General features: G+C 33.2%; 1 protein-coding gene across 1 annotated transcript; it reads left to right on the forward strand.

Moving 5' to 3' along the window:
• Window positions 1-6,025: 6,025 nt before the first annotated feature.
• Window positions 6,026-13,158, forward strand: LOC132748263 (RIIa domain-containing protein 1-like). The gene is made up of 3 exons (XM_060737835.1): window positions 6,026-6,201; window positions 8,021-8,097; window positions 12,953-13,158. The coding sequence occupies exons 1-3, from the start codon at window positions 6,028-6,030 to the stop codon at window positions 13,095-13,097; spliced, it is 396 nt and encodes a 131-aa protein (XP_060593818.1). The 5' UTR covers window positions 6,026-6,027; the 3' UTR covers window positions 13,098-13,158.
• Window positions 13,159-16,298: the final 3,140 nt, after the last annotated feature.

A 16,298-nucleotide genomic window follows, 5' to 3' on the forward strand; every position in this document is an offset into this window, starting at 1 on the left:
AAAAGAAACAAATGAGCCACGTCATGACAAAATTAACATAGTGCATTTGCGACCAGCATGGATTCAGACCAGGCTGGGCATCCGCGCATTCTGTTCAGGATCCATGCTATTTGCTTCCAAACCTATTAACAGGTAGAGAAACTGATAGCAAACAGCATGGATCCTTATCAGACTGTGCGGATGTGCAGGCTGGCCTGGATCCATGCTGGTCGCAAACGCACTATGTTGGTTTTGCCGTGATGTGGCTCAAATATAATATTATATTACAATTTAATATGCAAAAGGTGTGTCAATGTGTAATATAAATAAAAATTTCATAACAATTTGTACATACATGTACTGTACATATAATGGTCATAAAATTGATGGCTCTAAAAAGCAAGTCTGTTAATTTGGGAATAGAAATTTCATTAAATGAATAGCCTTTTAAATTACCACTTAGTAAATATACATTTAAAGCTGCATGCCTCCAGATGACCCAAAATATTTTTAAAAAAATTAAACTTAGAAAAAGCATACTAAAACTTTTGAGAAAAGTAAACAAATTAAAGATTCAAGTGATAATTTATATCTTATGTGCAATTTATAACTGTATTTTGAAGCATTTATCACAATATTTCTACTGCATTAAATGCAGTTGGGGTTATTTATGCATATTTTGACCTCTCTTTGGTAATTTATGTCGATTTTAAGTGCCGATTGTAATATGTCAACTACTTTCTTTATTCATTTCACAATATTTTACCTTTAAATACATTCTGCAAAATTTTCATGAAAATTAGGATGAATCTGGAGGCGTGCTGCTTTAATATGTGTATCTGACCATGCAATATGAACACGGGTATTTAAATTCAATAATCTCATCTTAATACTTACAAAGTTTTAAATTATCTTTCTTTTTTTGATTGCTGAAATAAACGGTTAAGATAGTTTAGAATTTTTTGGAAATGAAGACGAGTCTCAATTATACCTTACAATACATTGGAGTTTAATTTGACACAGCTGTAGATGTAATGCAGTCTATTAACTTGTAAGCCTGTCTTATTAAAACAGAAAAATTTTTAAATTTCAGACATAAAACATTGTACCAACTAATGACACAATAACGATGTTTCCACTAAAGCAAGAAATGCAATATTTTCTTAAGTCAAGCAACAAAAACGTGACAATGAATAGATCTGTCTACTTTATTTGATAATTGATCCACATTGTTTCAATCCAGTATAAAACATTGACAATAAAGAACAGATTTTACTAAACCCTTTAAATTCTCAATTTGTGTAATGGATATTTTCTGTTTTGAATATTGAACAGTTCATTCAATGGGATTTCAATTTCAAAATACAAAACTGAGCTACCAAACTGTACCGAGTCTGGTAGGATGATACAGACTTGCATGATGACCTGGTTGGACTATACTGGTGGCAAAGGCTACACTCTTCTGGCTCTTAGTATCTTAAACCCATGTACTGCTGATGATAACTGATTCGTAACCCATACAACCTCAGTGCAAGACCAAGTTTAGACAGCATGCCTGTGTTGTCTGATTTTGACCTGCACTGTTTGCTATTCAGTCAGTGCTAAAACTGATGAATTTGAGCTGTGTCACAACAAAACCAACATAATGGGTTTGCAACCAGCATGGATCCAGACCAGTCTGTGCATCTGCGCAGTCTGATCAGGATCCATGATGTTCACTATCAGATCCTCTACTTGTTATAGGGTTTGTAAGCGAACAGCATGGATACTGATCAGACTGCGCGAATGCGCTGGCTGGTCTGGATCCATGCTGGTCGTAAACCCATTATGTTGGTTTTGTCATGGGGCTTCTCATTTAAAGGTTTTGTCAACAAGTCCATTTAAACGGACTCCAATGAGGTATTTTTGACATGACAGGACTTGAAATAATTTTTCTGGATTACTGTTCCATTGCATGTACCGGGTCTAGACCATTTGTGTGCAAATTTTAATTCAATTTGATGACACTGTTTTTCTTTCAGAATGATTATTCTTATTGTCAAAAATGATCTAAAATTGAACACTTTTTACTCATATTGAGCTAAAATAACACACAAATGAGAACTCAGATTTTCAATTTATTCCGAGTATATTATTTAAACAACTTTTGCATAATCTCTCTGATTTAACAGACAGAAATATTCAATCAAAGTATTAAGTTTATTGTTCTCTGGTGAGCTTTAAATAATAATTAAATGACAATAGTTGTCATGATGAATGTCCTGCTATGTTGTTATATACATGTATTTAATAGTAAACTTTTATTGCCCCAACTTATTTTTCATAAATACTTCATACTAGCTTTATGTGCAAATAACTCATGGTGAAGATACAGTATTTGCCATAAATACAAAACAAAGAATATTTAACAGTTGGAATCTATTATTTCATCGCTGTTTTATTAATGTTCTATGAACTCTTTAACTGACGACCACATTAAAGTTTGTTAGCTGACAAGAAAAAGCAATTTATTGAGTGTCTTAAATTACAAGTTACAGAAAAAATCAATATATTGTTCTTTAAGCATTATGAAAAGAATTGATTAATACATGTACTTGTGAGAAAATTATTATCAAGATTTCTCATGATGTTAACACTAAACAAGAGGGCCATGATGGTCCCAGATTGCTCACCTGAGATTTTCTCTTTAGAGATCCATTGCTAAACATGAACATGGTATTTAGAGCTGTCAAACATTTTTGGACAAATGTGACTTTGACTTAATGACCTCAGACTCTATAGGGGTTATCAACTTGCCATTGTCCTATTAACAAGTTTCAAAAATCTTCTCTTATTCATGATTTCAAATATTTTTCATTCAAGCGGAAATTTCAACAGTAGAAAACTAATCAATTAAAAACAAGAGAAAGCAAGATTCAGTTAAAAATTTTTATCAACAATAAGCTGCTGTCATGAAAAAGTTTGGTTATTTCTAATGAAATTGAATACATCTTTTATACTTTCTGAATTTTTTTCAGTTTTAGGGGGTACAACACACTATTTTAAAGGGGGAATTGGGCCCATATTTGGCCCCAAATTTTACCAAACCAGACCCCTGTCATGCTGTTGACCCAACATGGATTCTTTCATTAAGTGTTACTGTGTTCTTGACCTTTGACCTTTTGACCTAATAATATACAGTATTCATTTACTGGCAATGTAGCTACAAAGTTTCATAACCTCCATGTAGGTTAATCCCTTTCAAGAAATTGAAGTTTAATCCCTTTCAAGAAATTGAGTAGACATCAATTTCATAATTATTGTCTATGTAACCTTGACCCTTAGCCTCATGACCTCACAATTAATACATGTAGATATCATGTTTTGTCCATTGGCAAATGATGAATGTCCCTTCAAAATTTCACTGACCTAGGCTTGGTCCTTTTCAAATTATTGAACTGACATGGATTTTTTATAAGTGCCAATGTGACCTTGAACTTTGACCTTTCATCTACTGACAATGTGCCTACTTAGTTTTGCTTGCCTAGGCTTATTCCTTTTCAAGTTTGAGGGAACAAGAAGCTTCTACTATATTTCACTGATGCCTTCAGTGTTTTTTTTCTTTATATAACTACTACCCTAAAACGGTACCATTCCCAATAGAAAATAGACATTAAAATTCCCAACTTCCAATGTTAAATTCCCAAAATGACTGTTCAAATTGGCCACAAGGCAAAGTGATTTTTCTAAAATCATTTCAATCCAAAATATTTATATAAATCACCACTCAATAGTTCTATCTAGACAGTAGAAGCTGTTAGCTATCTTTATTCATGATGTCTAATCTCATTTGTAGCTGAAAAAATGCATTAAAAAATTCCCAATTTTAGTCAAAATAACGCATTTTTTCCCAATCAGTCTGGTACCGGCACCATTCCCAAAGTAGAGAAAAAAATGCTGGCCTTGACCATGTTGACCTGATGACCTCAAAATCCATAATGATCATATACTAACCAAGGACAATTGTCCCAACAAGTTTCACCTGCTGAAGCTTATTCCTTCTCAAGTTATAGAGCAGACAAGAATGCCCGATTATTGTCACTGTGACCTTGTCCTTTCATTGAATGACCTTAAAGCTGTATGTCTCCAGATGAGCTAAAATATTTCAAGAAAATCAAACTTGGCAAAAATGTACTGAGATTTTGAAAAAAAAAGTAAAAAGATTCAATATTCAAGTAATGATTTACATGATGCGAACGATTAATGACTGATTTTGCAGTATTTATCACCATATTTCTATTGCATGAATAATGCAGTAAGGGCTTTTTTTTTGCATATTTTTGCCCTTCTTTTGGTAATTTACTTAGCTTAATTGTAAGTGCTGGTTGGAATATGTCAATTACTAAGCATGAATGATAATCTGGAGACATGCTACTTTAATATTCAACAATGATCATCTATTTTACATGTTACATGTACGTGCCGTTAAATTAATCTGACTGATTTTAAAATATATACAACTATATTTCAACTTTTTGGTAATTAACATGGGTAATAAGTTGCCATTGATAATTATGTGCAAATTGCTTCCTTTTGGTTATTTCACAATACTTATTATACATGCAAATACATTTTAAAATTTTTCATGAAAATTAGCATGAATCTGGAGGTGTGCTGCTTTAAGATTCAACAATATTTTTTTTTTGAAGTTGTGAATAAGTGCAAAAGTTTCTGTGTAAGTAAGAGGTTTTACTCAATATAACATGAGATTATTTGAGGCATCTGCTAACTGTAAAAAAATGGAAATCAGTTGTGTATGATACAAATGCACAAGATTATTGGGTCTGTGTAGTGTATCCAGGTCAATAAAATGATGCAGACTTGCAATGACGCATGACGTCTACCCACTGAAATTCAGGTTTACATAATCAGGGCCAAAAAACCCTGCATTGTAGAGGCCGAGTATAGGCTGCTTCCACAGACGCTTGGGGGTCAGATCCTGCCCCCCAACGTGATACGCCCTTGTAAACACTCTACCAAAACTATTTTAATATTTAAACACGAATGGGACATATATTACAACGATAAAAATGGTTTTCAAACAATTTTTACATAAATGAAAAAATACCGTATACCATCAAGGCTCAATAAAGTGTAAAGTACTTTATTGAGACTTGATGGTATACGGTATTTTTTAAAAATGTAAAAATTGTTTGAAAACCATTTTTAATATATAAAAAAATATAAATATTAAAATAGTTTTGGTAGAGTGTTTACAAGGGCGTATCATGTTGGGGGGCAGGATCTGACCCCAAAGCGTCTTTGGCTGCTTCCCCAACCAAACTAGCCTTTCTTTTTCCCCAGTTGGTCCTCAAAATTCCCCAGTCTTTTGAAATTTCCCATAGAAATTAGAAGTAAATTAAATGATGTTGTTGAATTCACAGGGGATTCTGTCATTTTATATATAGATTTAATAAAAAAATGACAGATTTCCCTGTGGTTGAATTAAGGTCTTTTACTTCCCTATTAGTATTTCCCAGTGCTTTTTGCTTTAAAATTAAATCTAATTTGAAGAACTTGTTAAAATTTTGTGTTAAATTTATGACCCTTTTTCCCAAAATATGCCAAAATCACGCATATTTCCCCAAGAAAAAAGGCTGAGGCCCCTTCCCAAAAAATGGTGATTTGGGCCTGATAATGTACCGAGTAAGAATAGGGTCGAGATGACGCGGTCCGAATAATGGCGAATTAGTTTAAGTGCCAAGTTGTACGGATTTGATAAACAGCGAATATTTTTAAGCTGTGTGGGAATATTTCAGCAGTACATTAGTAAATTATGTACAGATAAATTATGTAGTCATGCAAATATGCCTTTATCTAATGTATGCCTACCTCTACTGGCTCTAGTTATTAACTTTTTGACACATTAATCACGTTTGTTTACAAAATAATTCGGAACACGTCGCCGAATATCTGAAACCGAAGTTTCACGGAAAGAGCCCAGAAGTTGCGATTAGGCGACGTAATAGATGATTAATGGTACTCGCCGAGATGCTCCAAATGGTCGCCATGACAATTAGACGCTTGGAAAAAAAGATTGCTAGACGCTTGAAAATGGCTGACCCAAAACATCAACAACCACAACAAGATGCTCCTCATGGAATGGAGCCCTATGATGTCGGCGGTGAAGGAAACCTTGGTGCTTTAAGCAAAGATCAACAAGAAAAGCTGAACAAATACAAGGTTATCATTTTAGTGAACATAAATAATGATAAGACTTGACAAGTATAAATTGACACTCAATGTGACTTGAGCCTGTAGTGTATCTTCATTTATTTAGACTACTTAATTTAATTAACAATCAAATCAAGTCAAGTTATATTTATTTTTAATGTGTCGGCTATATAACATGTGTTAACATAATCTCTAAAGTTAGAACAATAAAGTAACTTTAAGACTGATTATGGTTGATATCATTTTGTATCAGATACATTATTGATGAAATTTATGTCACAAGGTGAGAAAAATGTGCAGCCTGACAGGGAATGGAACCCTGAAAAAACAATCAGATTTGGACTCGAAGATTACATGTTTACTATATGATCTTTGGGTGGGTGCCAAATGCCCAGGGTGAGAAAAATGTGCAGCCTGACCGGGACTCGAACCTAGGACCCTCCGAATACTGTACCACAGCTCTACCATCTGAGCTATCCAGCCACTTATACACTATCTCCCATAAATAGTGAACAGTTTTGAAGCGTAACAAACTCTAAATAGTTTACAGTTCAGAACTGAGACAAAGTTGCACCCGCTATATTGAAATTCATCCTAAAATTTCACAGAGTTACAGAGCAATGTGAACTAAATTCTGAGCTATACTCAGATATATGCAATCACAATCTCCCATTGGGTTCCATATGTCACAAGGTGAGAAAAATATGCAGCCTCCAGCCGGAGTGGGACTCAAACCAGGAACGCTGAAAAACAGCTACACGGCTCTACTGACTAAGCTATCCGGCTGCTTACACATTTTCCCCCAAAATCAGTGACATTTGAAAATATTAGTGACATTTTCAATATGCATAAATATTTGAATGTATAAAATATGATTTCCATGTTTGTTTACCTTCCTCATATTGGTCTATTTTATGTATGGGCAATAAAAAACAAATACGGGTGTATGTCAGATTCTAGCTTTGCATGTAGCAATATTTTGACTTAACCTCCATTAGTATGAACAAAAAATATCCTTTGACTAAAAAATTATTTCTCATTCTGACCATGATTTTTAGCAAGACTATTCAAGAATTATGAAAAGCTATTGTATTAATTCTGCTGTTAGCCTTGATGTTGGCATATGATATTAAGAAGTACAATTTGTTTGAGTTTGTTTAAGTTACGTTTAAGTTTAATTATCCCCAAAACTCCACAATGGAATGGGTTAAAACTTCACACATTTATTTAAGAGCATACAGCACTATTAAGGCCAATAACTCTAACATAGATTTTAACAGAATTGTGGCCCTTTATAAACTTGGAAAATTCTGTATTATCCAGGCTATCAAGCACTGACACTGACACAAATAAGCCTTTTCACTAAGTTAAGTTAAATGATCACTAAAAGGAAATAATATAATATTCAAAACAAAGTGCTATGAATTTCAGGTCTTATAGATCAGTATCATATAAAGACTCATAGCAGGGCCAAAACACCATTTTTGGGGAAGGGGCCTCAGCCTTTGTCTTGGGGAAATGTGCGTGATTTTGGCATACTTTGGGAAAAGGGGTCTCAAATTTAACACAAACTTTTAACAAGGTCTTCAAAATAGAAAAGCAAAAAGCACTGGGAAACACAAATAAGGCAGTAAAAGACCTTAATTCAACATTATCATTTAACTTTATTCTAATTTCTATGAAAAAAGTCAAAAGACTGGGGAATTTTGATGACCAAACTGGGGATAAAAAGAGGCTGGTTTGGTTGGGGAAGTAGCTTATATTCGGCCTCTACAAAGAAGGGTTTTTTGGCCCTGCATATAAAAGTATTTCTGTAAAATATTTTCAGATAAAGACAAGAATAGAGAATGAGAAGTATCTTCGTGAACATCCTGAAGTAGAATGTCTGATCTCTGGTTTCCTACAGTAAGTAAATGACCTTGAGGTTTAAACCTTTACGTTCCCATTGTGGCTGAGAGGTTGCCTTTAAAGGTTTAGGCATCAGAATTGCAGCCACCATTTAACCCTGCATGATCTTAAGACGTTAAATTGGTTCGAATAATTTGAGTTTATGCATATCTGGGTTCAGCAGGTGAGGTGGTTTTGACCCCAGGTGTTGGTTTGATGTTTGCAACCCCAAGGTGAGCCAAAATCATCTTTCCTGTTTCTGCATGATATAACTTAAACTGTGTTAGAGCGCCATGAAACCAAGTAAAACAAACAAACCTTAACATTCTGAATTAGTTTAATGGATTTGTCCTGCTTTAAAATTGGAATATTCCATTGAAAGTTTAATGGATTTCAATTTAGTATCAAAAACCTGATCCTGACATGCAGTATGATCAGATTATATTGTTAACTTACTAGAGTTTTTTTCCAGGATTTTGGGAATATAACCCATACCCATGGAATTGGGAATTCCAGCAATGAATGTTTTGTTCAAAATTGGGAAAAAATGCACGACTTAAATTTTTCAGTGATTAAATGAATGTAAAGAATCACTGTCTAAGATAGCATCTTCAAATACTTAAAGAAAATGTAATTTGCATAACAGTAAAGAAGCCCTTATTTTCAAAGATTTTAGAACTTGTTATTCAATATTTTTATTTTGCAAGTTTCCATTGGGAATTTTTTCCTGTGAATTGGGAAAATAATATACTATTTTCAATTGGGAATCTGACACAATATAAGCTATAAAATAAGCCAAAAAAATCCTTGCTTACTCAGACTTCAAGATTTCATCTGCATGTCCCAAAAATTATTAATGGACAGTTCCAAAAATGGAAGCTGAATAAGTTCATAAAAAAATCTGTAGGTAAAGGGTAAATTTTTAAGGGTGTAAAATATTTTAATGACATTAAGAGATATCTTTAAGGTTTCAGATGTGTTTGTTTAAACCTATATGAATGTAATTGATGGCATAGTGAAAAAAATAATGATATAATAATAATTTAAGGGTTTAAAGCTCACTGTGTGTGATGAAGTATTGAAGTATACTGTAAAGAATTGTGTTTCTTATGAACATATTCTGTAGAGAGATTTAAAAGGTATTACTCTTTTTTTTTTTTTGGGGGGGGGGGGAAAGCTTTTATTTTCTATATCAGAATAATTATTGAAGCTTTTTTAGCTTATTAGCAGTATTGTCAACTACATTAACGAGGTACATTGTATTTTCTGTAGTCAAACATTTTCTTTGGTAAAGATATGTTACACTTAACTTAGATAGAACAGAATAGACTGTACACTTAAAAGAATATTTTATTACTTAATTTTGTGTCGCCTCTACGGAGTAGTGGCGACATATAGGGATCACTTCTCCGTCATCTGTCTGTCCGTCTGTCTGTCTGTCTGTCCGTCCGTCTGTCCGTCCGTCTGTCCGTCCGTCCGTCACAAAACTTGTCCGGACTACTCCTCATAAACTACTGGTGCAATTTCATCCAAACTTTACAGGAATGATCAGTACCAAGTCTAGTTGGTGCATATTGTCAGCATTTTCCGGTTCAAATGATTTTTTGTTTGAGTTATGGCCCTTTTATAATTCTATTTTTAAAGTTGTCCACACTACTTCTCTTATAACCAACTTATGCAATTTCAATGAAACTTTACAGGATTGAATCTGTAGCTCAAGTCCTTGCGCATATTGCACGGGTTTTCGGTTGAATGATTTTTGGCTGAGTTATGGCCCTTTGATAAAAAGGGTGTTTTTTTCTGTGTGTTGCCAGATACGCAAAAGCTTGTCTGGACTACTCCTCATAAACTACTGGTGCAATTTTATCCAAACTTTACAGGGATGATCAGTACAAAGTTGTTAGTCTAGTTGTGCACTGTCCGTCTGTCTGTCCGTCTGTCACAAAATTTGTCCCAACATGAAATTGGCCATCATGAGGCGACACATGTGATTACTGATCGCTCTTGTTAGTTGGTGAAGCAATTCCTTTACATTAAGTGCCTATTTTGATCTTTATTTTAAATTTATGAACACCAATAAAAGACAATTCAGCCTTTAATCACAGGCGCTTGTCACATAATCAAATATTTTACATAATTGGTCTATATATGTATATAAAGATATCCTATACATATATAGACCGATTATGTAAAATATTTGATTATGTGACTAGCGCCTGTGCCTTTAATATAGTAATATTTGTATGATTTTTATCAAAATAAGGACACGTTATATGCAATTAATGACTGACTTAGCAGTATTAATCACCATATTTCTACTATGTTACTACATGTAACACAGTAAGGGCTATTTTTGTATATTTTGACCTCTTTCTGGTAATTTACTTGGATTTATAAGCGCTATTTAAATTGTGTAAATAACTTTCTGTGTCCTTTTCACAAAATTTTATTTTTAAATACATGCATAAATCTGGAGGCATACTGTGCTTTAAGGTCTTTGGTTCTACTTACTAAGGTACCAGTTTGTGCTTAAATTAATAGACAAAATTCAACAGTTAAAGGCACATTATGCCTCAGAAGTAAATAATTTTTTACTTCTTTAGAAAGGGAAAACTTTAATTTTTATATGGTTTAAGAGAAATCTTAGATGCTTTTTACCTTAAAAGTAGTGATGAATTTAAAATTATGTGAAATACATGTAATGTGTCATAAAAGTAGCAAAATATAAACAAAGTAGTATTTTGACTTTCCACACAAAATACTAATTCACTATAATTGTACTTCTTGCCAAAAAGCAACAGATGAAAAAGATGGTTTCAGTAATTGGCCAAAGGGTAACTTTCTGGATACTGTAAAAGTACACCAAAATTAGAAAGAATTTGAGAAATAAAAACTAGAACTGCCACTATCTTGGCGTGAACACCCCCGCATACCACTTTGTCAGAATCAACAGTGGCCATTTAGAGCGCAAGGACAACCTCCCTGCCAAATCTGAGGTTACTAAGCCAGTGCATTGCTAAGTTATGTATTCTACATGCTTCAAATGTGAAAATGTCAAAATCAATACATTGCAGACAGGACATTCTTTAGCAATTGAGAAGAAAAGCTTTTTTTTTGTCAAGGTCCCTGTGACCTTGAACTTTGACCAGTGACCTCAAAATCAATAGGGGTCACCTTATAGTCATGATCAACATCCATGCCAAATATGAAGACTGTGGGTCAAAGGAATCTTAAGTTAATGGGTGGACAAAACTTTTTGAAGTCAAAGTCCCTATGACATTGACCTTTGATCCAGTGACCTCAAAATCAAAAGGGGTCATCTACTAATCATGACTAACCTCCATTCCAAATATAAAGACTGTGGGTCATAGGAATCTTAAGTTATTGGGTGGACAAACTTTTTGAAGTCAAAGTCCCTGTGACCTTGACCTTTGACCTGGTGACCTGAAAATCAATAGGGGTCATCTACTAATCATGACTAACCTCCATGCCAAATATGACGACTGTAGGTCAAAGGAATCTTAAGTTATTGGGCGGACAAGCTTTTTGAAGTCAAGGCCCCTGTGACCTTGACCTTTGACCTGGTGACCTCAAAAATCAATAGGGGTCATCTACTAATCATGACTAACCTCCCTGCCAAATATGACGACTGTTGGTCAAAGGAATCTGAAGTTATTGGGCGGACAAGCTTTTTGAAGTCAAGGCCCCTGTGACCTTGACCTTTGACCTGAAAATCAATAGGGGTCATCTACTAATCATGACTAACCGCCATGCCAAATATGACGACTGTAGGTCAAACGAATCTTAAGTTATTGGGCGGACAAGCTTTTTGAAGTCAAGGCCCCTGTGACCTTGACCTTTTACCTGGTGACCTCAAAATCAATAGGGGTCATCTACTAATCATGACTAACCTCCATGCCAAATATGACGACTGTAGGTCAAAGGAATCTTAAGTTATTGGGCGGACAAGCTTTTTGAAGTCAAGGCCCCTGTGACCTTGACCTTTGACCTGGTGACGTCAAAATCAATAGGGGTCATCTACTAATCATGACTAACCTCAATGCCAAATATGACGACTGTAGGTCAAAGAAATCTTAAGTTATTGGGCGGACAAGCTTTTTGAAGTCAAGGCCCCTGTGACCTTGACCTTTGACCTGGTGACCTCAAAATCAATAGGGGTCATCTACTGATCATGACTAACCTCAATGCCAAATATGACGACTGTAGGTCAAAGAACTCTTAAGTTATTGGGCGGACAAGCTTTTTGAAGTCAAGGCCCCTGTGACCTTGACCTTTGACCTAGTGACCTCAAAATCAATAGGGGTCATCTACTAATCATGACTAACTTTCATGCCAAATATGACGACTGTAGGTCAAAGGAATCTTAAGTTATTTGGCGGACAAGCTTTTTGAAGTCAAGGCCCCTGTGACCTTGACCTTTGACCTAGTGACCTCAAAATCAATAGGGGTCATCTACTAATCATGACTAACCTCCATGCCAAATATGACGACTGTAGGTCAAAGGAATCTTAAGTTATTGGGCGGACAAGAAAAAACCGACGGAAGGACGGACGGACAAGCTGATTCCAGTATACCCCCCTTACAACTTTGTTGTGCGGGGGTATAATAAAAGATTTTCTGAGAGATAATGGGTCTTAAATAAAAGCTGGAAAGTCAAAATAATTATTATCTTATCAACGTCAATTTGACTTAAAAGCAGATGAAAAGCTTATTAGAGCAAACACAAAATACTCTGCCAATTTCAAGAAGGCAAAAGATATAGCATTATATGCTGTGTTAGAACAAATAATTATGATATCTATGTTAGTATGAATCATTTATTTAACAAATGTTCTCCTTTTGTTAATTTCAGGGATGTTTTGACACGAAGACCGGAAAATATTCGTGAATTTGCTGCCGACCATTTTACCGATTCTGATTTGCCTACAAGAATAGAAAGAAAATTAGAAGACAGACAGCAGAAAATCAAACAGAACAAATTCTTACAGAAAGTCTAGCTATAATTATTTTATGTGTAAATCATCTTTATCCAAGAAAGCAATAAAAATCGGAACTTGATCTTGATGTATTTTGTATTATGTATAAGGTTTAGAAATATATTTCCACTGATGTTAACTGTAAAATTCTTGGAAATGTTTTTTTTTTTTCAAATTGGAGTTTTTTGGGTTTTTTTTTTAAATGAGAAAATGTGCTCTATATTGTATGAGGGAGATTATAATGAAATAAAACTTTTATTTAGTAGTTATTTATATTAAGAGATAATTATGTAAGAAATATAGGAAAAAGACATGCATTTAAGCCAGTGTTTAATTATTTCAAAGACATTTGAAAAATGGCATACCAGTATTTGATTTCAAGATTCTGTTCTGACAGTGAAATAATGCAAATTTTTATATAAGAATGTATGTAAATATATTATTATACATATTCAGCTCTAGTACATGTCACAGTTCAAACATAGACACTCTCACACGAATAAACAATTTTTTTATATAAAATTGAAATTTTAAGAAATTACAATGTATATCAATAATTTAAGAGCTGTTTACTCATTCTTAATTCCATACATCAGTTAGTGTTTTAAGTGTATAAAACTATATATATATATATGATGCGACGACGTCACATTTGCCCTGATGATGATCATAAAGAGAAACGGTTGGCAAATAATTAAATAAGTTAACTCATGGACTGTGTTTTTTGTTTTATATATATAATATATATATATATATATATATATATATATATATATATATATATTATATATATATATATATATATATTAATTGCAAAAAATGTATATGAATTAAATTAAGTAAGAATACTTCTCAAATGCTTGAATGAAAGAAATATGGTAGTAAATTTACCTTTTAAAGTGAATGGGGCATGCACAAATCATTGCTAAAGGGATAAAACCCTTCTTAAATAGCAGAATATTTTTATATATTTTTGTTTTGTAACATTTTATTCTGTTTATGTACTGTAGTACAATATTCATGTGTGTTAAATAACAGAGACATTCTATGCTACAACTCTTAAGAATCAACCATAAGATTTTGAAAACAATATAATTTTACTGATGATTTATTCTTTTAAAATTGTTTCATATATATGATATAGCTTTATAACCTTTTAAAAATTGACAGAATGTTACTTTATGTAATGAATCAAGCACAGTCAATAATTAATGGGGTTTTAAGTGTAAAATTAAATTTGACATGTAATATCACATAATTCCTATACAAAGCATGTGTGGGGTGGGGTCTTTGGTTATTCTTGAAAACTTTATTTGAATACTTGACAACATTTTTACCAATAAGAACAATTTTCTATATGTTCATGAGGGTTAAACAAATTTTAAGCATTTCTGCTGAATTGGATATACTGGTTGGAGAGATAACTCCGACACTAAATCACATATTTTTTGCAATATTTAAATTATCTTCCAGTATATTTTAAATATTGAACCACCTAAACAAAGTTCAGTTCAAAGACTTTACATTACACCACAAAAACTATGTATGAAAATGGAATCTGGTACTTCTTTTAGGTCTTGAATGAGGTATACAAAACGTGGTCTTTTTACCCCAGAACAGTAGATAAAGTCAACACTTAAATTTATAAGTAAAAAATGACTGGAAAATCAGCATCAATAATTTATTTTTACATCTTCTATGGTTTATCTATTTTTTGTAAATATTTAAAAATAAAATTCAAAAATCTTTCCCCAAGTCAGCGGCCTGTGGTCAATACATTTCTAACTACCTTACTGTAATTTAGTAAAAAGAACGTTTTGAAGCAGTTTTTGCCTACAAAAAGTTTAGGTTATTTGAAAAACATTAAAAAGTCTACCAAATTATAACAAATCATCACATTCTGTCCTGTTTCTATACTGTCAGGTGATCATGTGCTTATTTGTTGAAAAACAAAGCTTAGAAAACAATTATATTTATCAAGTGTCGGGGTTATCTACATTGTATGCATCGGAGTTATCTCTCCGACCAGTATGTGCACTTGATATATGTTTTAATCTTCTTTGCATAGATTCAGCATGAGTAATTTCTGGTTTATTTCACTGGCATACTTAGGGTAGGGTTCTTCATGTACGTGCATATAAAGAAAAACAACAATTTACATGGGTATTCATTACATGTTTAGGAAAAAAATAGAAAATTTTTACTTACTTTATGTATTGTTTGTTAAAGTTATTTATTTCATGGAATAAAATAAAGTAGTAAAATAGAATAAAAGAATATGTTATCATAATTTTCATGATGAAGCAACTTGCATATTTTAATTAAAAGCACATTATGCCTCAGAAACATATAAACTTTTACTTCTTTAGAAATGGCAAGCATGAATTTCATAATGTTTAGATAATGGTTTTAGAGAATGTAAGATGCTTGTCCACGAGGGTGTAACCCCATATGAATATCAAAATTGAACTTTAATTGTTCCTTTAGATTGGCTATTCAATTACTATATGAAAGTTATTTGGAGTTTCATAAATGGTTTCCTATATCACCTATGGATCTCTTCAGCACATATGAAGCTCGACTGGAATTTTGACCAGTAGATCCCTTATTTTGAGCCCAATCTCAATAAATGTTTCAAAAACGGTTTGTTTAAATGTTAATTAAGCATCGTTTAGTGGTAAGATTTTGTGAAAACTCTGTATTTGGAGTCCGTTTTTCATACGCATCGCTTATTTTCGACACAACAGAACGCACGACAGATAGCATTTCTCAATGAAGACTGCATAAAAATCTGGACAAAACTGGGTAAATATAGAGGAAAGCCAGGAGGGTAGAACCACATTTCGATTTTCTTAAAAAAAAAATTGAATTTTATATAAATGTTTAAAATGTTGAAAACTTACCCTGTGACTGACCTATTTTCTCCTTCACATATCGAGTTAAACTGCACATCTGCAGCAGCGGAAATTCACAGTATATTTTTACCGATGCTCAATTTTGAGATTCATATGGGGGTTCCACCCCCATGTGGTATTCTGAAGAAAATAGCGATAAATGTGAAATAGTTTGTTATAAAAGTAGCCAGATATAAACAAAGTACAGTGTTTTGACTTCCATACAAAATACAAATTGACTACAACTGTACTTGTTGCCAAAACAAAAAAAAACAACAAATGAAACGTATGTTTCTGGCAATTGGCCTGTGAATAACTTTTACACCAA

Source organism: Ruditapes philippinarum, unplaced genomic scaffold (assembly GCF_026571515.1).
Source record: "Ruditapes philippinarum isolate M1 unplaced genomic scaffold, ASM2657151v2 ctg3282_1_1_1_1, whole genome shotgun sequence".
NCBI lineage: Eukaryota > Metazoa > Mollusca > Bivalvia > Venerida > Veneridae > Ruditapes > Ruditapes philippinarum.